This window comes from Saccostrea cucullata, unplaced genomic scaffold, assembly GCF_032062105.1.
Source record: "Saccostrea cucullata isolate Sc308-1 unplaced genomic scaffold, CSIRO_AGI_Scuc_v1 ctg920, whole genome shotgun sequence".
In the NCBI taxonomy this organism is placed as follows: domain Eukaryota; kingdom Metazoa; phylum Mollusca; class Bivalvia; order Ostreida; family Ostreidae; genus Saccostrea; species Saccostrea cuccullata.
The window spans coordinates 103,839-131,111 of NW_026941267.1; the positions used below are offsets into that span (position 1 = coordinate 103,839).

The window sequence follows — 27,273 nt, forward strand, 5'->3', positions numbered from 1 at the left end:
GACGTATTTGTATTTGGTATTGTGTGTCTAAGTGGTCCGAAATTTCCCGCTCCGATTTTAATAATATTGATAGATCAATAAATTTTCCCTCCCAAATCTTTTGTTTAATTTTCATGGGGACGTGGGCGCTGATAGGGTCTATACAGCTGGGGGTCTGGGCCGGTTGGTAGTCTGAGATGTTAAATGGGGGGGGGGGCATCGAATTCATCATTAATTATGTTAAGAGATAATTCATTTGCCGTGGGGAGGCTCAAAATATTCGACTCACCCGTTTTGCTCGAGGTCTCAGCCTCGTCTAGGCCCTCTGAAAGATCTGTTGTGCTAAGCATAGGGTTTGCCACCGTTGCTGTGGCTGGTTTCGTAGTTGTTCTCCTTGCCGAGTTTCCCCTTTGCATTGGTCTGGTATTTGGTGGGTCTTCGTGCGGGAGGGGGGGGGGGCGATTGTCCTAGTTGGTCCGCCTCCGAATCCCTCGTCCTCTGCCTGGCGACACAAAGTTACGGTCCTGATCCTTCCTGGACCGCGTCGTCACTTATCCTCTAACTGGCGGCATTTTCTGAGGATTGGAATCTGCAGATTGTTTCGCTTTCTTTGGATAAAAATTTGTAATGGAAATTTTTTTTGCCGCGCTCTCTTTTTCTGAGTGGCGGAAGCGGAAGGATACTAACTAATTAACTCGTACCAAGACGACTTTTAGATTTTTTGATAATTCGTTCCATTATTAGTTTTAACGGTATTATATGTGCTTCTGTCAATTAAATGAGATTAATTTGGTATAAGGGTAAATTAATCTTCCATACATTTGATTTCTTTTAATTTTGAATAAATTAATGCCATTATTTTTTTTTATAGTACAAGTATACATGTAATTCCTATTTAGTACAAATATTTCGGCAAAAGAAGTTAAACTCATTTTTTTTTCTTTTCATTCTGAGTATGTATAATCTCTTTATCGAAAAGATTTAATTAAGTAATGTGCCAAATACATTCATTTATTTCAGTGTATTGTCAAACAAAAAAATCTCTCTGTAAATGGATGATTTAATTTTTTTTTTTCACTTTCCCCCACGAAAATCGTTTTTTTTTTAAATTCTCTCTACATAAAACTTGATCCTCAGTTTTCCGTTTAAAATGATATTGATATAAATGTACCGGTATGTATTTTAAAATATTTAATAGTTATGTAGAACCTGATTAATTAATAAATCAATCATAAATCAATTATTTTTTTATAAGTATTTTTATATTGAACGTATACACCACAGGTAATAAGTACAGGTAATAAGCCCAAACAGACTATAAACAGGTGACTACTCAGATGTGAATATCCCAATTTTGGTTAGATGAGAATCAGAAATTCAGAATTTTGGCTAAGTGGGAATATAGCTTCCAGTAAACAATTTTGAACTATCTTTCAATTCATCATATATCGTTAATAGTTTGAAATAGTTTAATAATTTTCAGAAATATATAATTTTTTAACAAACGATCGTACCAAACACGCTAGTCTACGAAACTTTATTCATCAAGATGAAATGAGGTGAGTTTTTACAAAATTGAACGTGTTATTTAGGAAGTTGGAATTATTTTTTTCCGGCAATGAAAAAGCTATCAACAAAACTCCCCTTTTTATTCCAACAAATGACGGCGCTATAAATGTTGGGTCTTTTTTATGAAAATATTAATTACTATAATACATAATATAAATTATATAAACCACGTAAACTCGTAGAAAATGTTATTTATAGAGACAGTTTATACAATGTACAAGGGTCATTCAATAAGTAATATACTATACAGTTTATCTTTATGAATCTTTTTTTTTGTAATTAAAATTTCTACTTATAAGAGGTCCTTAACACAGAGAACATTATGAATTTTCCTACTGTATTGCCAGGGAATTTACCTTGTTAGAGTAAGCACGGTCAGTACCCTGAGCAGAAAACTGTTTATAAATGATATCTGCCAATAAGATGAAAATTACAGCGCATGTGAAAACTGTTCTTTTAACATCAATCATCAAAGAACTCATTTTTAAGATACTATCATTCTATGTCGAAAAAATATCTTTAACGCTGTATTTTTTTCAGATGTGTAATTTTATTTAAAAGAAAAAAAAAGAATTACCGTATATACTCGCTTATAAGTCGGTCCGCCTACAAGTCGATTGTATTTTTGACGTTCTTTGATGGGATTTCCTATTGACCCGCTTATAAGTCGGTACAATTTTTGCCAAAATCTGGTGACAAGTGAATCCATTGATGTTTTAACCTGGTGTCATTTAATATTTGTTCGAAATGACGCTGATATTTAATCTTAAATTATTTTTAAACACTTAAAATACAAATAGAATTATTAAAATATGTAAATACTTGTACTTTATATATAAAATCTAAGAATGCATAAATTATCTTATGTATCCAGACATTTCCTTTGATAATCGTCGGAAATGCAAGAAGCTACTACCTTTAGCCTCCAGAAAAATACCAATATCTTTATGACTCGCCTATATGTCGGACACAGAGTTTAGACCAATCTTTAACTCCCAAAATATGCCGACTCATAGGCGAGTATATACGGTGAGTATACAGTGTAATAGTCTATCTGGTGGAATGAAATTTTTCTGTACACCAAAAATATATCTATGTTATGCGTTACATGATACGTGAAAATGTTTAATTACATGGACAGAAATTGTTAAATTACTAAGCATTTAATCGTCTAAGCATTTTGTAAAGTAAAATATTCTTTAAATGTGAAAACATTCAATTCAATTTATAAACATTTTCTTTAAGAAGTATTAATAAAATTGATTGATAATCATTTTGTATGCTATAACCACCATTTTGTTAAGGTTTTCCTAACACTAGCAAACGACAAAATACATTTTAAAATCTTTAGCTAACATCTTTATGTTTTTCTGGTTTCATTCGTTAAGAGGCAATTTAATTGAGAAATAGTTTAACAATTAAATCACCCTTATTTTCTTTGGGAATGTTGAAATTTCATTCATAGAAAACCAAATATTTTTTTATCATATCTAATTTCCTAAGCTTTTCGTGCCAGTTTTAAAAGTAGGGATCAAAATTCAAGAGCTTTAAACTTTTGAAAAATAAAACTATATTTTGATTTTTGCAAATTATTTATCCAGGGTAAAATCAAAGATATACATATGAAAACTCTTTTTAGTTCCTTTTTCTGACACCAGCTAGAAAATGACTTTTCTTAAAGATAAAAATTATGACAATTGTGGAAACATAAATAAATCTTTGCATACTCGTATCTTTATTCTAATAGTCTTAAAACATTTTAATAGATATTGTTTTCCTTTAATGGGTAAAAAAAAACAGCTTGTTTTATTAATGCAATGTATAATACAGCTTTATTTCGTTACAAAAGCTTTAAATCTATCAGAAATGTACATGTACACTTCATATCATAAGACTGACTGATATTACCCTTATGCATTCACCAAAAACGAATGTTTTTGCATCAAAAAATGGCAAGGGGTCATTATTCTACTGGATCATTTTTCTGCAATGTACACGAAGAAAAACAACCCCATAGGCAATTATTTCTACAAAATAAGTGGGTCAATTTTCTACGTAGACCAGGGGGTCAAATTTCTACTTAGAAGAATGACCCCTGGTAAATATTCTACGGGGGTTACTTTTCGTCCTTACACTTGAAATAACTAGCGAATATGGGTAGACACCTAAAGAAAATACAGAAATATAGTATTTTTGAAATGTAAAGAAAACTTTAACAGCTACGAAATTTTGTATACATTGTGTGTCCAAGAATTTGCATCGAGTATTCGATTTCTTCGTGACGACCAGTCATCACACGCCAATACAAGAATGCCAAGACATATTACTGTTTTTTCTGCCCTACTGGTGCTGTTTATTCTAATATTAGTTTAAGTTTACTTACTTGAAAATGCATGAAGTATATCGTTATTTTAGGGTTGATTTAGATTTAAAGTTGCTGCATGAATGGCAGCAATCTGTGTACACTGTTATTCCTAAAATAATCGAATGAATTGATTTCCTTACGTAAATGTATTACTGCGAAATTGCCTGCGTCCTTCTCTAACTATATTGTGTTGTAGAAATGGGGAGCATGTCATAAATTGTCAAGAAGTCTTATGAATACGAAAAAAGTCAATATTCATAACACATGTTTTAATTATGATTATATTGTCCCAACTTCAGCAGTTCGAGTTGCACTTTAGGTTCAAAATCGTCACATACAATTAAATAGATCTCCTAAAATGGTAGTCAAAATTTCGGTGAGCAGGCTATTTTTGTGCCTGACAACACAGTTACATTAAGTTATAAGAAATAAATAAGAGTGAGGGAAAGAAAGTGGTTGGAATTTTTCCATCACTCAATTTAGCTCAATCTAAGCCATTCTGAAATCTTTATTTTCATAAAAACATAACAACAATAAAAGGATTATTGTGCATTATTATATTTTTATGTTAAATACTAAAATCTGATTGGTTTAGACGCAGTTAACAATCCGTTCTATTACACTCAGCCTTAGTAACACACGTGACAATGGGTAACACAACTGTAATGTCACATGCGTGGAATTTATGTGCGTAGAATTCTCAAAATGTCAGTTGCGCGTTTGAAAGAACCGGAATAAAGTTGACGTCACTAAAAGCTTGCGTCTGATGTAGCCTAATTGAAAACAACAAACGACGGCAAGTGCAGAAATAACGAAACATTATATGATAAAAGACTCTTAGGGTATCATAAAAACAATAAAGAGGTCAGTTAATCTTTTACTCAGTAGCGGGGAGTTTGAAAGCGTTCTAACTGAAACGTAAAGGTGATCGGGCAATTTTTTTTTTTGCTGACATCCTACATAAATAAGACATTCAGTGTAATAAAATAAATGGTGCCTGTTTTGACGTGTCGGTTGACAATGGTTTTCCTTGGGCTGTCAATTTCAACTGTTACCCTCTAAAACAGGTACCATTTTTATAATGTTAGATACATCATGGGAAATGACATTCATGAGTGTCTTTTTGACATCCCCTAGGATAGGTATGCTAATTGTTGTTATGTTATATAATGTTTTGTTATTACAATTTTTACAAAAAAAGAGAAAAGAATAATAACGTGCTGAGGACTCCTCTACATGGATTCAAAGACAGAAGTAAAGAGTAAATTGGAATGTATTGAGGAAATATAACTGTTAAGGTGTTAAGATTATGCATTACGTACTTTTCTTACTTTTAGAGCACAAGTCGCATTATTTATTGAACGACCCTCGTAGGACTCTTGAAAACGACTTTTTTGTTGGTACGGGTTTTTTTTAATATATATAATTTAATAGCATTTGTGAAACAAAAATGTCTAAATACTTGCATCTATTCCAGACAACCATTGTATAAATACATTATAACCTTTTTTTATGAATAAGACGTTTTATGCAATCAGTATAGGCCTTTAGTAAAACTTTTCTATTTAAGACGGCTAAACAATATCGATTTTTACATAACACTATGTTACAGGTGACAACCAAGGATTGTGGTATACGCTCTTAAATGTTCTTCCGCTTTGTTTTTGTAACAGTCTACCGACATGTTGCGCAGCATATTTATATGTTTATTTACTCTTCTACATAATACATATGGGTATGGTAAGTGATTGCTTTTATTTATATTCTAATAATGGTTTTATTTCAATCATTGTGTTAACATTGTTTTATTTTTGTTTTGTTCAACATGTTTCTGAAATGAAGAGTTTATCTTTAATTTCATATATTATTCAAAAGGACATGTTTGGTGTCAATGTTGAAATAAATGCACCTTGAGGAAGTATGAAGCCATGTAAATCGACACGCAATTGGAAGATGTCTTCTGGGAATTATGTATTTTATTTAATTTTTCTTGTTTTCAAGATCAATCAGACTCTTGAGGCAAGTTAAGTTGCTTTTGCAAAATAAAGAGGAGACCTAACATATACATACATGTACATAAATAGGTGAATCTTTATTCATCAAAACTAATCCTGTTTAAGATTAAATCGAACCTTATATCCATTTTCTAAGAATTTTTTAAGGCATACTTTCTATGGGTGTCCAAAAGCTAGCTGAGTTCTCATATAAATATGGAAGTCAGAATAAAAGTACGTAAGATGTAACAATATTTTCAAAATTTCTTTTTTTCAGAAAACATAGCTTTAGGTAAACCCACCTTCCAATCTAATCCGTACATAAGTCACATCTTTCCGCATTCACTTTTTGATTCTGGGAAAGCAGTAGACAGATTAAAGACGAACCTCTCAGGCTTTGGGGGAGAATGTACTTTATCAGATAATGGACACAAAATCGCCACCTGGTTGGTAAACTTGAAGTCTATCCACAGCATCCATGATATCAAGATATATTACAGAACAGATAATGCGCCATGGGGTAACATTACTCATTTTAAAACTTTATTTGGATAACGAAATGTATCTGCATGAAAAATCATCACAAATAGGTCGGATTTATCCTAACACATCCAGAAATCGAAACTATTAATTTTCCAGGAGAATATTTTGAATTTTTCCTCGAAAAAAAAAGTTTTTGTATCTGTCCATGTATATCATTAAAAAATCTCAAAATATCTTTTTTTTCAAAAATTCTCATAGCCTAAATTGTTTATGCACCATTTTTTTTAAACTATTTAGAATTGTATCTAAGTTTAACAAAAACACATATTATATGGTAATTGACGAGAAAAAAAAATCAACATAACGGCTTTTTGAACCCGTTAACCCCTTATTTCGGAATATCAAGTTTTTCAAAAATTCTTTGCAAAATTTGAGAAAAAAGTAAAATTTTGTTAGAACTTTATTGCATCCAAATGAGTGGTAGCTTGATATATGAACATTTGACAATTTATTTGTTTCTTTTAATTTTGTAAAGAGCTGATATGTAGTGAGATCCATTTCAAATTATGAGATTTTAGGTGCTAAAGAAATTAATTTTACTATTGCCTCGTGTTTTAAGGACCTTCAAATGGTTACACTGCAAGGTTTTTGGGATTTTATGTCTATATATCGAATACAACAAGCAGACACGATGGTCATTTATGCTTTCATGACACAATGTATACTAATGCTACGATACCAGCCGTTGTCAACATAACTTGCCCTGTACATGGACAATATGTCATCTACTATAACGAGAGACCACAGATGTCACATGCACATGCCAGTGAATTGTCTTCATACGCACACACCGAATTATGTGAACTGGAGGTCCATGGTAGGTAAATCGTCGTTTCTTCCATAATTAAGTCATTTTTATTAATAATTGTTTGGAAACTTATAAATTCAATATATCTCTTTGAATTTTACACAAGCCTAAACTCATATAAAGCTACAAATCAAAGAACTTATAAATTAATGATTTCAGTCAATTGTAGTAGGAAAAAATTACAAGCAAAATAATTTGCACACTATACCAGCTTTCAAAGAGAATATACATGTTATACATGTAAATTAACAAGGAACATTATGTCCACTAAATTTTTGTGTATTCCCTACAATTGTTAAGTTGCAACAAATCAGGAGTCTATGGATCATCTTGTTCCTCCCCTTGTCCTGACATTAACTGTCGTTATTGTCACATAGAGACAGGTGCTTGTCAGGGATGTAAACCTGGGTACCAGGGGCATAGGTGTGAACTACGTACAGTGGCTGGAACGTTATTGTTGACAAACCAATCGTGTAGAATCGTTCGTGTATCGTGAGTGATCGTTCGTTTAACGTGTAAGATCGTTCGTGTATCAGACTCAATCGTGTGCGTTTTTAATCGTGCGAAATCGTGCGTTTAGTATCGTGTAAATTTCGTTTTGTAAGTTTTTATCGGAATATTATTTGTAAAATAAGCATTTCCCTTGTTTGTTTTTCTTAATTTATTAATTAAAATTTAAATAAAATGAAAAAGCGCAATTTACATAATAGAATGCAGAACGAACTAATTATCGCCCGTAAAGAAGCAATATATTAAGTCGTACAATATTAAGTTCTTGTCAAATAGCGCGATCAACATAGTGATAAACCGTACTTAGATCTTTAACGCCTTTTTGAAAAATCTGATTTTAATTATTATTTACTTCTTATTGTGGTCAAGATAATCTTGAAATCAATTCATTGAAAATAAATATATTTGTTTACAAAGAAATAAACATTTCTCAATGTTTACATAACTAGTTAGTCGACAAATATACATGGACACGGCATGATTCTCGGGAGTTTTGATTATCGGTGTTTATCTGTTGAGCTTATTTGTAATTAATTAATTTTAAATTTATGCAAATAAAAAAGTTGAATAATTGGCAAGTTTATCAGACATTGAATCATTGGAAACATAAGGATAACATTTGTAATTATAATTTAAGTCATTCCATGCTGCCATTTTTGTTCAATCGTATCCCCCTTTCTGCATATCATGATATCCAATTCAATCAAATTATATGACCCACGTACATGTACATCGTCTAATAGAACGTACAAAATCCGTTTTTTTTATCGGAGAATTACCTTAGAAATAATTATTTTTAATCTAAAATATTAAGTCTTGCATATATTTAGTTACAGAAATATCATTTTCCGTTTTTTTCTTCAAAGTCTATGAAATAATATTGATAATTCTTTGAAATCTTAAATAAGTATTAAGCCGTATTTCGTTTTGAAAATATTGATTCCTAAATATTTTGAACTATTTTGAGTGAAGAATCGTGCGTTTGCGTTAACAATCGTGTAAGATCGTGTAACGTGTAGAATCGTGAACGTGAAAGATCGTTCGTGTAACAGGTTTAATCGTGCGTTAATCGTGCGGAATCGTTCGTGTAACGTGATCGTGCGTGTAAGTTGTCAACAATAACGTTCCAGCCACTGTAAGATTAAAAGAATTACATGCATATTCAATATAAGCAGAATTATGAACATTGGTTTATTTGGATTTTTAGGGCATTGAGGGTGCTGAAGTCGCTTAGATTAATTGGATTTTTTTCGTAATTGTTTCCTCATTGAAATTTAAAAATCTCAGAATATATTCGCTCAAACAAAATATCAATTTTAGGGATACATCGCTTAATTTGCGCTCTGCGAAAATTTAAAATATTAAGTATATGTACCTTTGAGAGAATTCCATATGCAATAAAAGTAGAACTTTAGATTTGCCTATGTAGTACAACGGTCTAGTGTACTGTTCCCGTATTTCTTGGAGTTTAAGAGTTCAATCCTGGGCTAGGGAAGAAGGTATCCTTGTCAATTTGATTGTGTCCTTTTACTATATTTCTACTTCTTCACTTCGAGCTGTTTTCTTGATTTCTGAGTCGTTGTAAAATATGGTTTATAATAAAGGAAAAAAAATCATCACAACAATATTCTAATAAACTGTTTCACTTTCATTTTCTTTGAAGTGTATTCTAAGGCAGTACTGTGGGAATTCCATTGTATAAAACACAAGATTGTTGACTTGCTTAAAGAGCCGAGCGGTATAGCGCCTTGTTCTTGTACGGTTAGGAGACAAAATCCGTCGGTTAAGAGTTTACTCACGTGCTTTGCAGAAATAGTAATACTTTAAAAAGTGACTTTCTCTGTGCTAACTGTATCTAACTTCGATTCCCATTGACCGTGTATTGTAGGGCAGCGCTGCGAATATTCCTTAAAGTACACTCAGTTTAATTATCTGTAGATTACATTTTTCATAATCAACATAAAGAGTGATATATGATAAGAGTCTCAAATGGCCCCATAAAATGATTATCTTAAGTTTAATATATGTATAGCTTTAATCTGTACCGCTATACATGCGACCTTTATAGTCATTGTCAATTTGATCAAAATACCGTTAATTTAGAAATATGACATCATAAAGTAAACATTTTCCCGCTATTTTAGCATATGTTGTATAAAACTGCTTATTTTCAAGCAGTTTTTCTTCCAGAAAATATTGAGCGCAAACTAGAACATTCTTTAAATTTTTACCAAAGATGTATCTATCCAATACTAATTAGTGACAGAAAAATTATTCATGTTCTAAACTGCGCTCTATGTTTCCCATCAAGAAAAAGGCATATTTTTGACTTTTTTTTGTTAGATAACAAAATAACATTATTTATCAGGTCATTTACAGCCAGTGAGTGCCTATAAATGTGAAAAATATATTGGACATATAATTTCTAAAATAATCTCTTCTACAAAATAAATATCAATTAAACATATCTTAATATCATTCTAAAATGTTGATTGATAGGGGCCAAAATCGGCTCGTACAATATTTACTCCTTTCTCATGTTGGAAAAGGAATTTATTATGTGAACAGAGAAAGAATGGCTTAGAATCTAATTTGATTAAAAATTGAAGTTTTTATCTTTAGCCTGCAGTCCTTCTTTTTATGGAGAGGTCTGTTCGCAAATATGTGGAAGCTGTAGCAATAATGAAACTTGTCATCATATAAACGGAGTATGTGAAAGAGGCTGTGGTAAAGGCGTCTTTGGGGAAAAATGTTTGAGACGTACGTATTCTTAAAAGTAAAATTGCAACAAATGCTCCAAATCATTTTCTCAAACGTATTGCTTCCTTTTTTGTTACCAGGCCTATTTTTTTATATTGTTCTTCGGATTAACGTGCCGGTTTATCGACAAGGACCTTCATGAATCAATCTTAAATTATTACGTGAATCTTTATTCTGTATTCCATGTAGTGGTTGCATGTTTTCTTGAAAAAAAAAAGACAAACTCTGAAATACATAGGTTTTTTCATATTTTGCAAGAAAAATACGCTTATGGTAGCCTAACATTGCAATCTTATTATTATCAAATGTGATGACGTGAAGTTCTAAATTCTCAACTTCCATTTCTTTTGTAGCAATACGATATAATCACTGTTAAGAAAATTGCATCACAAAACAAACTGACTCAAAATGCGTACAAACTGTGTCGTCATTTTGTAATATAACGTCAGACAGGTACATGACATCATTACTATCAATGTATTAATACAGTGATAGTAATGATAAAATGCATCTGTTGTTGATATGTATTACTGTGTGTAAAATTAAATCATAACCAAATTAAGTACGATATATAGTAAAAGTTGATGTCTACAGCTATCAAATAGTATGAAAAAAACAAACTAAGGGCCTGATATTCTTGTGTTACTTTATATTATTCGTTTCTCTTATTTAGTAGGCCCCATATCATTTTAAGGTTTTGGTATTTTATTTAATGTTATAAAAGGGATAATTTGAACATGAGTATTGCACATAGTACACATACTACTCGGTTAATACATAAAGATACTTGTCTCTTGTTTCGTGATTATGGTATTTTTTTCTAAATGCGCTGGATTGTGTGAGAAAAACAACTTTTCAAGAGGATAATTCTACAAACCGCATACAACGTCACGGTTTTCCTATGAATAAAAATAACCTAGATAACTGAATGTAAAATTAAAAAGAGTAATTTTTTTGCATTGATTAACGTAATTTCTGTTTCTGAGAATTGTATATTACCTTGGTGTCAAGGTGTAAAATGTCTTTAGTTCCATTGATTTTCCTTTCAATTTTCTAATAATTGTTTTTCTTAAATTCAATTTGAAATGCAAGCATGTCTGAGAAGAAACTATGGAGAGAATTGCAAAGGTGTGTGTCATTGTGACTCATGCAACCGATTTTCGGGAATATGTAACGGACCTTGCTATTCTGGGTGGAGTGGTCCAGAGTGCAATAAAGGTTTACATTTTTACAAATTTTGATTATATTTTCATAATACCCAGAAGCAATAGTTCTATTGCACACAGAGAGCCGCCATATTGATTTACCTATTTATGTATGCGTGTCAAAGTTGATAGGGGAAAAAACCAGCGTAAACAATATGGATGCCACTTGTTGATGTTGCGAATTTCTGTTACCTTTTTCGATATTTTACTGGATTTTTGATACGTTTTACACACATATATTGACACAATTTTTCCACATCATGGACACAGAGGACAAGACTGAATTACAGGACCATGAGCATGACGAGGACTTGGCAGTTTTATCAATAAACCAATGTAAACATAACCTGACTGTATGAGCTTCGCGAGTTAACATTAGGGCCTGTATCAGTGTATGAAAACTGCCTGGCAAGATTCAAAGCTTGGAATGGAGAATTGGGCATCAACTTTCATCACCGATTTATAACAGTGTTTTTAATGAGGTATATATCCAGTAAAAAAAAAAAAAATTTAATAGACATTACAAAAAAGATATCAACTTTGACTATGAATACACATAATACAGAAATACAGTATGTGACTATCAAGATGGTTTTGTAGCAAGTATAAATTTAATGAGCTGCAATATTTAACAGTATGATCAGTAATCAAGCTTTATTATGGTTTCATTTGCTTTCCCATCACTTCTGAAGATATATACTTGTGTACATAATTTCATATGAGTGATTATTTTGGTAAGGTATGAGACAGAAAAAGAGGGCAAAGAAACATTAAACCGATATAAAGTTGGGAAGGCCTACCAGTACTTCCAGAGCCAGTGACTGTCACTGAAAGAAGTGTTTTACCACCCTATTGACAGAACCAGTCCATATTGCTTTCTGTGTGCCGCATGTACCCCTCACAGAGCCTGTGTTCTGAGCCTCATACAGGGTAAGTTTGTAGTTAAATTAATATAACTGTTTCTCTGTACAAGACCTCACCACATCGGGTGCGTAGGACAATATCATTTTAACAATAGAACGTTCTGTCTATGTGGGCTTGCTGTGCTGTGTTGTGTTAAAGATACGGGGGAAGTTAAGTCTGCCTTCTGTACTTGAACAGCATGGTGAGCATGACATATGGTGGTGCTTTGCACCACCTCGCTATTATTGTTATTATTCCTCAGGGTTGAAATACCAGTAGAGTTATATATTTTTTTTCTCTTATAACATGTTAAAGTACAGGTTCAATTCAGTTCATACATGTTAAAATTGATATTGACCATCTGTGTGTTTAAATACTCAAAGACACAGTGATTTGCTGGAAAAAAATGTATATTTTTGTTTCTCAAATGATAGTTGAATGCGTAATAATATGACATGTACAATACATGCAGTACTTTTGAGTTTACCTTGCAATGGGGTTGAATGGTCAGTAGCTCTTTATCCCACTGAATCTCCATCAATATTTTAAAACTATTATAAAGAATTCAAAATTACTTTCAAGTTTGGATCCTTCTTCTTGTAAAAGTGTATTTTTAATTAATGCTTTCTTCTGCTCTCAAATATAGGTTTGGACAAACATGTACCAATCATGTTGCAGGATTAAGGATAGTGAGGAGGTCAACTTTTAAGCAACCTTTTCAGATGCATTTAGAGAAACCTTACCCGATGCTTGTTTATTTAAAGGTAACAGATTACAATTCAATCTGTATCACATCATATATTATACATATATTACATGGCTTTTAGGGCAGCATACCAGAATATTTGCCCCGAGGTGACAGGAAAGCCCTGGGGTGTTATGTCGCCCGATGCCGCAGGCAGAGGGCGACATAACACTCCAGGGCTTTCCTGTCACCTCGGGGCAAATATTCTGGTATTGCTGCCCGAGAATTAAGCCATGTAATATATGGTATATAACATTTTTAAGCATTGAACCCAAATCGATCATCGAATATATTTATTGAACAGTATGTACACATATGTACGTTGAGTAAAATTCCGAAATATTCCGTCCTGTTTCATGCCAGAATGTTTTCAGTATGCTGACACTTGTGTTGATAACCTTTGTTGTATTTAAAGAATTTTTCTCCTCAAATGAATTATCTAATTCCTCTGAATTCAAATAAACAAATCGCAGACGTTGCCTTGACTTTTTAACTTTCGCGGAACTGTTTACGTTTGCTTGGCAACTGCCTCTCTGAATTTCGAACCCGACGTAATTAATATGCAGAATGATTGCACGCGAGGGGACATAACTGTGTTCGGGAGGGTAATATAACTGTTTCCGGGGAACATAACTGTATCCGGTGTAAAGACGAATAATGACCCCCATCGAATAATGACCGGGGGTCATTTTTCGACAGCGAAAAAAGACCCCCGGTCATTATTCGACGTAGAAAAATGACCCTTTTGCCCGTAGAAAAAGTGTCACTTCCCTAAAAATTTGCAGAACCCACGTGAAGAAAAATGACCCCCGTAGAAAAATGACCCCCTGTAGATTAAAGCTAAAATTTTTAGGGGGCAAAAAAAAATTGGATGAAGAAGCATATTGGCCAAAATGCTCACCTGAGCTTACTGGGAATAAACTGATGATATGTTGATCTCATAACATTATACAATTATAGCTATATTTTAAGGTAAATGCAATGATTCAGAATCTAAAGGAGTAAAAGATTTATCAAGCCTTAAGGGTTGGGTAAACATTGTTTTTTGATGGTGGAAATCATCGAACTGACAGAAAAAAACTTTTCTTAAATGCAATTTAAATATATTGTTACCCAAAGTAGGTTCTTCTCACAAGAAATACAACTGCAAAATAGGAAAGCCCTAGCACCACTTGTTCAAAAGTAATGGCTGAGGATAAGTTTTTGAAAGGTAAATCAAACTCAAAGTTCAAAGTTGATGATTTCTTAAGAAAATGTTTAATGTAACAAGGATTACATATGTGAAGTATGAATACCCAAGCCCTTACCGTTCAAAAGTTATAGCCAAGGTAAAAAAAAAATCATAAGTACGGAAAACTCCAAGGTCAATAGGTCAAGGTTTTTAGTATCCAATGAAAGGTAATGTAACCGAGCAGTAACAAGACCAGGTCACGTTTAGATTGAATCTTTATCAAACAGCAACAAAGGACAATGGAATGTGTCTATAAAAAGAATATACATAAATTATAACAAAATAGAATGAAAATAATAAATTATGAGAAAAATAACAAGTTATGAAAAAGAAAAGCATTTCAATAGAAAATACCTTTACGGACAGCACGGCCTCGAGAAGTGTGACCTTGAAAACTGGCTGGCGGGACAAGTAATTTCAATCGAACATGAGTATTTATACCCAGACCTACTGCGCAAGTGGATTGAGTTGATTTTAAAAATACGCCAGTCAGGAATGAGATTACAAAGAGTGTTCGACGAAAGCCTTTACAAAATGTTAGAATCATACTAACTTAATTCAATAATCGAATAAGAAATAAGTTAACAAAAGTGAGTACGGTATTATCCTAAATAAATATATGAATTAAAATATGTAATTACTTGGTCACAGTAATGCCAAAAAACTACATATTTGAAGTATGGGAGTACTAGTATCTACCGTTTAAAAGTTATGACCAAAGAAAAATTTTTGCATTTTTGTGTAAAATGGGAAAAACACCAAGGTAAAGGTCAAAAGGTCAAATTTGGTGGTACCCAAAGTAAGGTCTTGTCACAAGGAATATACATATTAAATATGAAAGTCATAGCTCCAATAAATGAAAAGTTATGGTAAAGGTTAAGGTTTTTGCGGACAAACAAACCGCCAGATAGACAGACGGACATACAGATGAACACGATAAAACTATATACCCCCGAATCTTCGATTACGGGGACATAAAAAGAAATGGTCTTCAATTAATTTTTCATATTAATATACATTATAGAGAAGACGTTACAACAATGAAAATGTTTGTTCTGATTTTCATATTAAATTCTCTGAAAAATATACTCAGAACTGAGTAAAAGGGTGGAGTAAAACAAGAATTAAGGTAGAAACTATGTCGAAAAAGTCTTTGTCACAAGATTTTCAAACTTTTCAAAATGATAAATTAGTACTTGCTTATGAATCAGTTAAGATATCATGATATGTTTCCTTGTTTTTTAATCTAGAACAGGCAGTGAAACTTGGTATGGTATTTACATACTGCGACTTCACATTTTCAAATATTTTTAGGGGTACTTGTCATAAAGGGAATATGAAAAATCACAAAAATACTTCTTCAAACATCGTCGTTTATAAACTTTTTTAACTGAATAATATTAAACAATATTTGATAAGAATAATTTCTTTTTTATTCAATTAACATAAAAGATAAGTCCACAATTAAAAAAAAAATAGTCAAATGAACTCTATTATTTTTAGTCAATTATTCACCCTATGTTTGTAAATATTTTTAGAAGTCTTTGTCACAATGTTTTCAATCTTCAATATGATGAAGATATAGCCAAATGATTACAAAAAATGATTAAAATCTATACCTTTCCCCTCTAACAAATGAAAGATAGGCTATATACCGATACTCATATTCTTGACCTTTTTGCACTTACACGGGATTTAATAATTAAATGACTGTTTGGGGTTACTTTCAGATTAAATATTTATCAGAAATTGTACTTTTACTTTAAAAAGATCATATTTAATAGAAAAATTGTAATCAAACACTAAGAATATGAATAGGTAACAAATAATTGTTAAAAGGAATGCACATCATTTCATTATAGATATAAAAAAAATGTACACACGATCAAACGATCTACAACACGTTCATCTTTGACACATTTCATCAAGATATTACACTATATAGCTGGCAACTAAAGATTTCTTACGATTTATGCATTCCTTCAAAATGGTTACATAGCATTCAAATTATTACGAAAGTTGTATGTACATTGTAATTTCATTACACTAGATAGTCTTGGGTTTGTCAACTTCAGGTCTAGATCTAGTAAATAAAAGGTGCCTACAAATTTTCTCTTATTCCAGAAATATATTGCCATTAAGCATTATAAACCAAGAAATATATGAATTGAATTAAGATTATGTTGGCCTGATTGGATTCTGTGAATTTCAAAATGCAGTATTTTCTACCATTTTTGGGAGTTGAACTATGTTCAATCTCCCATGGTCATCACGTATTTAACATGCGCAGTAATTTGTGTTGATTATATAGAGCCGAAAGCGAGGCTACTGTGTCGGCTGATGATATTCAACAGAAAACATGCATAAACATCCGCAACAAATAGTTCATGTCATTTTCTCCTAAATTGATCTAATTTTCATAATTTGAAATGTAAGTAAATGTAATAATGATAAAGTAATCTTATTTATATTTTTATATCTTATTTGAATATTATATTTCGTTCAAAGTAAAACTAAATTATAAAGAACCTCAAAAGTTTTACGTAATGGAACTCATTTTTTGTGTGGCGACATACACTGAAAAAGATACGATCGACAACTCTACATACTAACGGCAAGCGGTATAGTCGTCCTGACGCCCGACGGTCCCGGATTTTTTAGCAATTTCTTTTTTACCGGTGCACAAAATTTCTTCAAACTTTTCATGAACATTTTCTTTGTTTAAATGAATTCATTAATGCATAAAAACTTTAGGAAACATGCGTATTCGTTACTAAATCAGCAGTATCACCTGCCAAAAGCGGTAAATCTAGTAGTCTGTTAAAAATGTTAAACCAAAAAACGGACACTGATGTTTTCGTAAAATCATTTCGTAAAAACAACAAAATGAAGTTTTTTTTAATAAAAGTAAAACCTCATTTACATACCAGATAACTCGTACGCACACAAACTCTCACATATACCACTGTTTTTATGTTTGGTCATTAAATATATGTTTTAAACTTGGCATTGCTATTTTCTTCACAATATTAAAAAAGATTAAGTTCTGACGTACTCCATGTATAATGTTCGTGTAATTGAAATACATTAAATTTTATATTCACAGAGAAGTTTTATATAACAACCTTTTAGCTCATAAAAGGATGCTGTGTTAAAATCCACATTTTATCAACATTGATATTATTCCTGCGAAACTGAAATTTTCATAACACATGGGTAAAGGTGCCAAGGAAAAATATCTTACAAATTTGAAGTCTGTGAGCAGTGAATTATATAAATGATCAACTGCCTCTAATATGAATATAATGGCAGTGTCCATGTTTTGCAATGGTAAAACCCAAAATATGTGTAGGATGGAAAAGTAATAGAAGGTGCACAATGGCAATATGTAATAAAGATTCTATGAAAATTTCGTTCACTGGTGTAAGAGGAGTTGCGGATAAGAGAGGGGTAAACCTAAAGCGTAATAAACAGATAGACGGAAATCCAGATTAATAAATACCCTCCCGCTTTTCAAGTAGGGGGTATAAAAAAGGACTAATGTAGGCAGGCAACAATATGGCCCTGCATTTTTTGATATTCAATGTCTCTGAATGTCTTTCTCAAAATATTTGCAACTCAAAAAATCTGAAACAGTTGTCTTTATTTGAAATAATAATATTGTTCACTCACTTAACCTCCCGATCATAGATTTTATTTAACACCACGTTCAACTCCCATGAGTGCTTTCAGTTCTTTGATTATTGAAGCTGTCAAGTACGGGAAAAAGTGGCATAGAATTAATTATGACGTCTTAATGGGTTAGCACAGGTTTAACACATTTACCAGTTATGATGTCATACGAAGTAGGTTCTACGTTAAAAGAAATGTAATGGATACTGTGTGCTAAATCAAAAGTTTATGTCTACATGTATAGTTTTTGCATTAGAATGACTGTATTTTACACTAGCCTATAGCTTTACAGAACATATTTTTAGGTCTTATACTTACCCCACCCCTTTCTTATTTAGGAGGAAGTTGATATTGAATAAAAGCAAAAAAAAAAACACCCTACCTTTATTTGTCTATAAGAAGGAATCAAAAATAAGCTAAAAATAATCTACTATTCTACTAATTTTTAATTGTTACTTTGCCACAATACTTTCAAGTATACCTCCACCAACATTTAAAGTATGCTTTAATCAAGGTGAAGTAAATTATGATATGATAGTACTTGTGTGAAGGCTTAACTTCATTTCAATATTTTATCTAGAGCCTTTCTCAGAATTATTGAAAGGTATAGAGTTTTATTTATATTTTTGCTTTTCATTTATTATTATTATTTTTTTTTTGGTTTTGATTTAACGTAATGTTATTTTTTTTTGGGGGGGGGGGTAAAAATTTCCTCCTCTTTCATTGTCAAATAGGATTTGCCATACTTAAACAAACTAAAAGTTGAAATGACGGAAAATTTAATTTTTCCTATTAAAGAGTCTTTAAACCTGATTTTTGCATGGTTTGATTTCTAAAAACAAGTGGAATATCATTCTTTAAGCAAACATTATAAGGAGGAATATTAAAAAGAAATTTTATTTACTTGACAATTAAAGAATCTCGTTTCAAACACGATTTTAGCACTGAAAGACTACGTGAATCTCTTAATTATTTCATACGACTTTTTGTATTTTTCTGGTTACAGAAAATGTAAAAATTTGTTTCGCTGTAAAAACGATATCAAAGAGTCTATATTTTGTATCACTTTAAAGGGGGTCATTTTTCTATGGGGGTCATTATTTTATAGGACTAATATATAAAATAATGACCCCCTAGGACCCTTTTTCTACAAAAAAATGATTTTTTTCTACGGGTGGGGGTCATTTTTTGTCGTTGAAAAATGACCCCCCGGTCATTATTCGATGGGGGTCATTTTTGGTCTTTACACCGGCGTGATTCGGCAGTATTTCAGGGCATATGGATAAAAATATTATATTTGTGATATAACGGGAAAACTTCTTCAAAAATGTTATATATATATTTATTAATCATGATGATCATGAAGGTTCTATTTTTTCACCATTGATAGAAATCTCTACCCCAAATTTGAATAATTCATCTCAATCATCAAGGTTCCTCAGTGAATAATAAAATAAAAACCAGCAGGATGAATCAACAACTATTTGAACTTATTCTTAAACTTTTTATATTAAGTTAAACAGTTAAATTATTTAGTAATGATTTATGCCTGGTATAATGTGTTAAATTTCATTATAGGTCTAGATGTTGATCCACCTCACCAAGCCAAGGAGAAGGAACCACATGCTTCCGGAGCAGATATGATTGAGGAGGATTGCTTACAGATCGACGTCCAACAATACTACATGAAATCTATGTTATCATCATTTTAACAATCTGACACTAGCATCAAGATCCATCCCTTTACCATTATATAAGTAACAGTACTAAAGCTCAATCTTCCAATAGTTGGAGTCTACATTTTTTATTGTGGTTAATATGCATATTTACCTGTGAATTTTCCATTTCTGGGCTATATATGTTTTATTTTTAAATAATATTTGTCTCAAATAAACTGCTATTAATATACCTGTATTTTACTGAATTTAAGTAACAAAGGGTTGCCTTTATAAACAGTATCACACAATTTTGTAATAGATTGACTGTTAATTTAAAAAAAATACACATTCTCAGGTCAATTGTCTGATTTCACAATCTTCTTACATGGGTCTAATAGGCGATATTTCAAACTGAATTTAAGGAAAAAGATTATTTGTCATATTTAGTGTACTACATTTAGACATAAGTACCATAAAATGTGAACTTTCTGAGAATGACATTAACAATGTCAACAATGTGTTGACAAATGTGTAATGTATATATTAAAGCATTGTCATATACTGATTTCATGTTTGTTATAGCAAAATTTTAAAATATAAATGTTTCCGAAGAGAAAAAATTCCTCATAGCTTATTTTTTTACCATTTTAATCATACCTAGGAAGGGGTGGATAAAAGATTGCATATTCCACTAGCAATTTTGAGTGTATCCCATAAATGTTGACAAATTGTAACAGGAACTTCATATTTCAATAAGCGAAAGAATTAATATGTCTTTTGGCTTGTTCTACATATATTCTTCCATTTGCTATTTCATCTGTTTTCTGAACATCATATGCAGTCATCTTTGCAATACCATGCCTTCCTGGTGGAACAAGCAAATTTCCATGAGAAAGTTTTAGCTCTTCCATAACATTACTGAACCCTTTGTCAGCCATGACACTTTCGTGAGGTTCTATCAAATCAAAGAAGCCAGAGTTCATTGCTATACATTTTCACTAAAGCTGCTATACATTTTTCACTACAGCTCTACAAGCTGCAATAATGTAGCCCTCTCCCTTTTGGGGGGCAGCGATTGAAAAAATCGGAGAGGACTACATTATTGCAGCTATAGCTTCACCTCCCCAACAGTTCAACACAAAATTGATCATCCCTACTGGAGTGATGCAAGGAATTTTGCAATGTAGTGATATAAAAACTTGTAAATGAATTATGCTTGTGGCATAAAAATCAGAGTCCTAGATGCAGAACTGTAGTGTTATGGTTTTATATATAAGTCTTTGACCATCACGCTACTGATCACGTAATGCAAAAAATGTGCAATTTACAGTGCAGGATTTTTTGCGCAGTATTTGGGAGAATTTCTCCACTTTTCAACTTTAATGGTAATTAAATCATTTACCTTTCACCCCCTAATTCCAGATACATTCTTAAACCAACTTGTTTATTTTATCCACCTCTTAACCATTTATATAAGCCTCTACAAGCGATAAACTGGCTTGATTTGAATTGTCTGAGCTCAGTGAGAGATTACTGAAAATTCCAATTCCAGCGAGTTTATCACTTGTACATAGAGATGTTTAATTTGATTATTAAGGTTTAAAAGGTGTATAAAATTTAACAAGGTTGGAAATTTTCCCAAATAATGCGCAAAAAATCATTTTTTGCATTACAGGCTCTGTAGCTATCAAATTCCTAACAAGTGTGAGAGACAAAAAAAGCAAAATGAAAGTAGAGAGCAGACAATTTCGTTACGTTCCTCTCACCTATTTCACAAGCTCAAATTTAAGAAATTGAATGAAGCTTTATAATCTTGAACTGTTGATAGTAACCTTAGAACATATTTTATCTGACTGCTATTATTTTTTTCAATTTCCGTGCTTAATTAGTTGTTACAAGCGGGTATAATAAACTGTCTTCGTTCGATGATTATCATGTTTACAGGCATAAGAACCCGGATGTAAAAAATTTTCCCCTATGACCTTTGACCCGACGTGACGTTTTAGTGTGCAATAGAACTATAAGTTATAATTTTGTACTTATTTATCTTCAAATTACCATGGTATTTGTACAATAAAAAGTTTTGATCAATTTGTTCGAAATAGAAAAATCAACAAAACATGCATTTGAGTCAAAATCTGATACAGAATTAACATAAGCATAGTGTTTAGGATTTTCGCTTTTTTTCTTTAGAATGCAGTCGGAGACATTACGGAACAAACTGCTCCAGTAATTGTGGAGATTGTTTGAACTTTGAACAATGTCACCATATAACCGGTTCTTGTTTGAATGGATGTGATCTTGGTGTCTATGGAGAAAAATGTGCCAATGGTGAGTTTCTTGTTTAATTTGTCTTGAGGAAATTATACCTTTTTTTCAATTAATGTCTTAGAGGAGTAAATAGATAGATCTACATTTACTTATGAAAAAAGTTTTTCAAATGTTTCTTAAATTATGAATGAAAAGGAAGGAGATAACGAACAGTATTCAAGATCAAAAGTCCAAAAAGCAATAGGCGCATAGCAAAGGTGGACCTCGGAAGCAATAGGGGTGGGATCAGGTGCCATAGAGGTGTAAGCACTATCTACTGACGGCTCACACCCACCGTGTGATCTTTGTCATCGAAAAATAGTAGAAAAATCCGTCATCTATATGGTGTGTAAATATTAGACTTACAATAAGTATGTACAAGGGTTGCTTGAAAAGTTCATGGACTTCTGTCATAATTTTTTTTTTCTGATTTGACATCATATCTTATCCAATTTCGGAAGATATTTTAATAAATTCAAATGATCTGTATGACTTTTCTTGAAAATTACGATTTATTCAAAACTTATCCTAACTTTAAACATGAGACATCGGATCGCGGAGCAGGTGAAAACTTAGTAAGATACAGATAATACGCTAAATAATATCATATTCTCCATAAGATGGAGCAAAATAAAAAAAAAAAATAATAGCCTGGAAAATCGAATTGAAAATTGTTTCACAGATTTGTATTGCAGATAATGGCTTAATACTTCCCTTCGTTGAAAGGAAATGAGCTTGAGAAGATAGGTTGTTCTCGTTGAAAACAACAAAAACGATGACGTTTTAGAACGTCATGGAGCAGCAGATAACGATGCAATGTTGTTTTTCACTTTGGAAAATATACTCTAAAAGAATGGAGGAATATAAAAAAAAATATCACAAACGAGTTGTCCATACGTGTACGGAAAATAATAGTACATGTGGAATCTGAGAGGTAGAGACTTTGTATCGGATGGAGAAAATATGTGAAGAAACGGTTTATCTGTAAAAATCTGAACATTTTTTTTCTAAAATGGAACGCGAGGGAAAACGGATACCTTTACTTACCTAAGTTATAGAAAAAAATTAAACCTTCACAACGGAAATTACATGTATACAACGGAAACAATGAATGTCAACTATTAAAAAAGGATTAAATGATAAAGCATTGAATTATACAGTTTTAAATGTATAAGGATAGCATTTTTAGAAATACTTGAGACTATGTTTGACGTTACAATGCCATTAAGTCTGCTCCGCGGGTACAAACCCGTTAATTTTGAAATGGAGTGAATTGATTTCTTATGAATCCAATGGAATAAATGTTCACACCTTAACGAAATAAATATTTTATCACATTGTTTTGTGCTTACGTATTTCAGATTAAAGTAAGTAATATAACGGATATTGATATCGTCCGAGGACTTTTCGAACAACCCTCGTAAATCGCAAGTAAGCATCTGACTCAATGATAAATTTTATTTCCTTACACGGTCTTATTAAATATTGACTTTAAACAAGAATGCTGATATTTTTATTTCCCCAACTTATAAATGTTTTATTTACATAAATATAAATATATAAAAAATGGCATGCATTAAATGGTAATACTCATGTAGATGATGTATGAACTAATTAACAAAACAGTAAATTTTATATCTATATTTCAAAAACGAATTTTTAATAAGAGTGCCCAGATGGACAATATGGAACAAACTGTGTGAAGATGTGTTCCCAGAATTGTCGGTTTTCTCATAAATGTGACCGTAAATCCGGATCTTGTCAGGATGGCTGTAAAAGTGGGTGGAAAGGGCTTAAATGTGAATTAGGTATGTAGCAGCAAAAAAGGGTCTGACTTTGGTCATGGGTTTTGGGATACTTCATTTTATTAATATTTCTTTTCAATTTGTTATAAGTAACAATTTTTTTTCTACATAAAGTTACTCTAACATACGTTAAACGAATTTTAAATTCATAAGTCTGAAACTGAGAGACAGAAAAAAGGAGAGAGAGAATTTATTGATATAAAAACTTTTTAGAATGCAATTCCGATATGTTCGGGGAGAATTGTAGTCTCCAGTGCGGACATTGCTTAGATGGACATCAATGTCATCATATCAATGGAACTTGTCTTATGGGGTGTGACCCAGGGTACTCTGGTGTTACATGCACTGATGGTACTTTTTATATATGTTAATCATTGTTTTTAGATTGAATACATACTTATACTGAAGGTAATGCATAATGTTGAACATATTATAAAGATACTGTATTTAATCTATAGTAAAGGAAAAAAAATAAATTATCCCTACTTTATTTGTATGCTTGTTTTTAATTATCAACATTCACTTATGTGTTGTATAATAAAACTGTACCACCAATAATTATTGTGTCGATGTTTACGAAAAACACACTGAATTGGTATAAACTCAATTTGAAAGTTTGGTCTTCAACGTCCGTCTCGAAAATCATTTGAAATGTATTATATCAATCATAATGAAGATTTTATTTCTGTAAATATACTCTACTTCATTTTTTAGAAGAATAAATAACTGAATGTAAAATAAAATACTTCTTTATACTTGTGGTATCCAGACTACATTAATCATTTTAGTGTGCTTTTTGTTATTATTATTATAGTTTGTCAGACCGGGTCATATGGAGTTGGCTGTAACCAAAAGTGTAGTGCGTTTTGTTCCGTGTCAGGTATTTGTGACCACGTGACTGGTGTATGCAAACATGGTTGTAAAAGTGGCTGGATGGGTCTGGATTGCTTAGAGGGTAAATTTTATTAATCAAGTTGAAATATCTGTGAGTTTAAAAAGTTTGTTGTTGTTTTTGTCTGATAACCTGGTTAAATTTTAATCTGCCTATTATACTAATATAACTTAAAAGAACAATTTTAAAGAAAAATGTTTTTTTTTTCAAGATTGTAGAACCAAAGAAAAAAACAAAACAAAATTAATTAATGATATGAAAATAATTTTCTTGCCAACAGTGAAGGAGAAAGATGAAAACAATATAAGACTTTACTTCATCGGAGGCACTCTCGGCATCAGTGTAATTGTTAACGTTCTAATGTTAATCTATGTCATCCACTTAAGGTACATTGAAGTAGGAATTCGGAATGTTGTTACATTAAGAATTAGTTATTTATTATATTGTGAGAACTGTAGCCTTTTTCAACAACTTATAGAATTATTCATTTCTAATTATTTGTAGAGGCAACGTAAAACAGTTGAAAACGATGGATAAGTACAAAGAAGGAAAAGTAAACAGTATGAAGACAACAGAGGGGAAATATGATACAATAATACAATCTTCAAACTCGGAATATCAGGAACTTGGAGTGTTGGGCCAACGACCTACAAATTAGTTCCCTGTTGTTTCTACTGGGATATTGTACTCACTGGAATATATATTTTTTTCTCTAAATATTATCCTGATTTCTTTTCTGAACTGAAATTTAATTTTGTCTGTATGGTAAATGGTTTATGTTTTATTTTTGACTACTGCTTTGGTGAGTTCTACATTCTGCCCATATTAGGACAATTTACACATGTGATGTCTAGCATTTTTCTAATCAGGAAATGTGCAAAACGCCAAAACGTATACTGTGTCCATAATATTAATTGTGCAAAGGAAGTACGTCGAAACGATGTCGTAATATGAAGATTTTTTTCAATCTTGACAAGGCAAACCAACAACACTTTTGCAAATTTGATTGACAAATAGGGAACGGAGGCAGCAGAGAAGACAAAAAAGGAAACAATCTATTTCTTGAATGCTCAATTCCACTAAATAAGTTGCTGAATTAAACAAATATAAGTTGTAATCAGAACCATTCTCATCGATATTTTTTTAAGTCCAGGCTTTTTTTTTATCATAGACACCTTTTTTTCAATAAAAATAGAACTCGTATATATTTACTTACCTTGTAATTGGTGATTAGCAAAATCATTTTGTTAAAAACATGATGATTATTCTCTAAATCAAAATGAAATTGACGTCAAAAGATGCTTGAATTTCTCATTACGAATATCTAAGTGTTTTTTGGAAATTAGGTCTTCTTACAATCTTTTGGATAATTCCTATGGTTACCAACTGCACTCTGTTATCAGCAGATCTATATTTGTATGATTATAAAGCAGAAATTGTACAAAATCTTATGCTGGAAAAGAAAAAAGACTTAAGGTGACATTCAACTCGACAGTTAGGTATAGCGACGATGTATTGTCAATTAACACATGAATGTTATTTCCATTCTTATGTCGATACGATATATCTTGACATAAAAACCACAACAGAGTCTGAAACATTTAATTCATATTTGGATTTTTTACCTGAAAAACAAAGTTCATTGTAAAGAAAGTCCAAGCTCTTCGATAAAAGTGATGACTTCAATTTTACAATTGTCAACTACCCTTTCTTAATCAGCAATGATCTTGAATAATGTTCGTTATCTCCTTATGTTTCAAACATTCAACACCTGCATACCGAATTTATATATCTTTGTAATATAGATACCCAAGAACATGTTCTAAATATGTTTAAAACGAAGCAAATTGTTGACAGACAAATTGATGAAGCAAGAATATCAGCAGTCTGGTTCAAGGTCATCATTTCGTTACTTTTATGGTCGATGCAAAGATCTTGTCAGCAAAACCAAATTTTCATTGGGTTAAATGCTGCCTGACGTTTTGAAAACTTTTTTTCATTATTTTTACACTACTAATTCACGATGAATTCTTCTGTCAATTCCCGATGAAGACAGGGAGCACACGGCGGTGTGACCAGTCGGCAGGAGATGCTTATTCCTCCATGACGCATGGTCCTACTTATTATTTAAATTGTTTTAGGGATTTTTAAAACTGAACACTCTTCGTTATCTTCATATTTCATATAAATCTTTTTATGAACCATAGAAGACTTTTAATTAATTTTTAAAAAGGCATTGGGGTCGGGGTAAATTTTAGATTTTTCTTTTTTTTTACAATTTAAATATATACAGAACGTTTTTTTTTAAATAACAGTAGTGAAAG

General features: G+C 31.7%; 2 protein-coding genes and 1 long non-coding RNA gene across 3 annotated transcripts; all 3 read left to right on the top strand.

Moving 5' to 3' along the window:
* The first annotated feature begins 216 nt into the window (after positions 1-216).
* Positions 217-7,297, top strand: LOC134257523 (uncharacterized). The gene is made up of 3 exons (XM_062740128.1): positions 217-409; positions 6,185-6,427; positions 7,010-7,297. The coding sequence occupies exons 1-3, from the start codon at positions 217-219 to the stop codon at positions 7,273-7,275; spliced, it is 702 nt and encodes a 233-aa protein (XP_062596112.1). The 3' UTR covers positions 7,276-7,297.
* Positions 7,298-7,565: 268 nt separating this feature from the next.
* Positions 7,566-26,034, top strand: LOC134257524 (multiple epidermal growth factor-like domains protein 10). The gene is made up of 9 exons (XM_062740130.1): positions 7,566-7,692; positions 10,391-10,528; positions 11,621-11,746; positions 22,136-22,273; positions 23,920-24,060; positions 24,271-24,408; positions 24,872-25,012; positions 25,230-25,335; positions 25,454-26,034. Exons 5-9 carry the CDS (start codon positions 23,958-23,960, stop codon positions 25,605-25,607), a joined length of 642 nt encoding a protein of 213 aa, XP_062596114.1. The 5' UTR covers positions 7,566-7,692; positions 10,391-10,528; positions 11,621-11,746; positions 22,136-22,273; positions 23,920-23,957; the 3' UTR covers positions 25,608-26,034.
* LOC134257525 (uncharacterized) lies at positions 11,895-20,218 on the top strand. Its single transcript, XR_009989937.1, has 4 exons — positions 11,895-12,215; positions 12,473-12,663; positions 13,283-13,400; positions 19,863-20,218. It is a non-coding gene; the product is annotated as an uncharacterized LOC134257525 (long non-coding RNA).
* Positions 26,035-27,273: the final 1,239 nt, after the last annotated feature.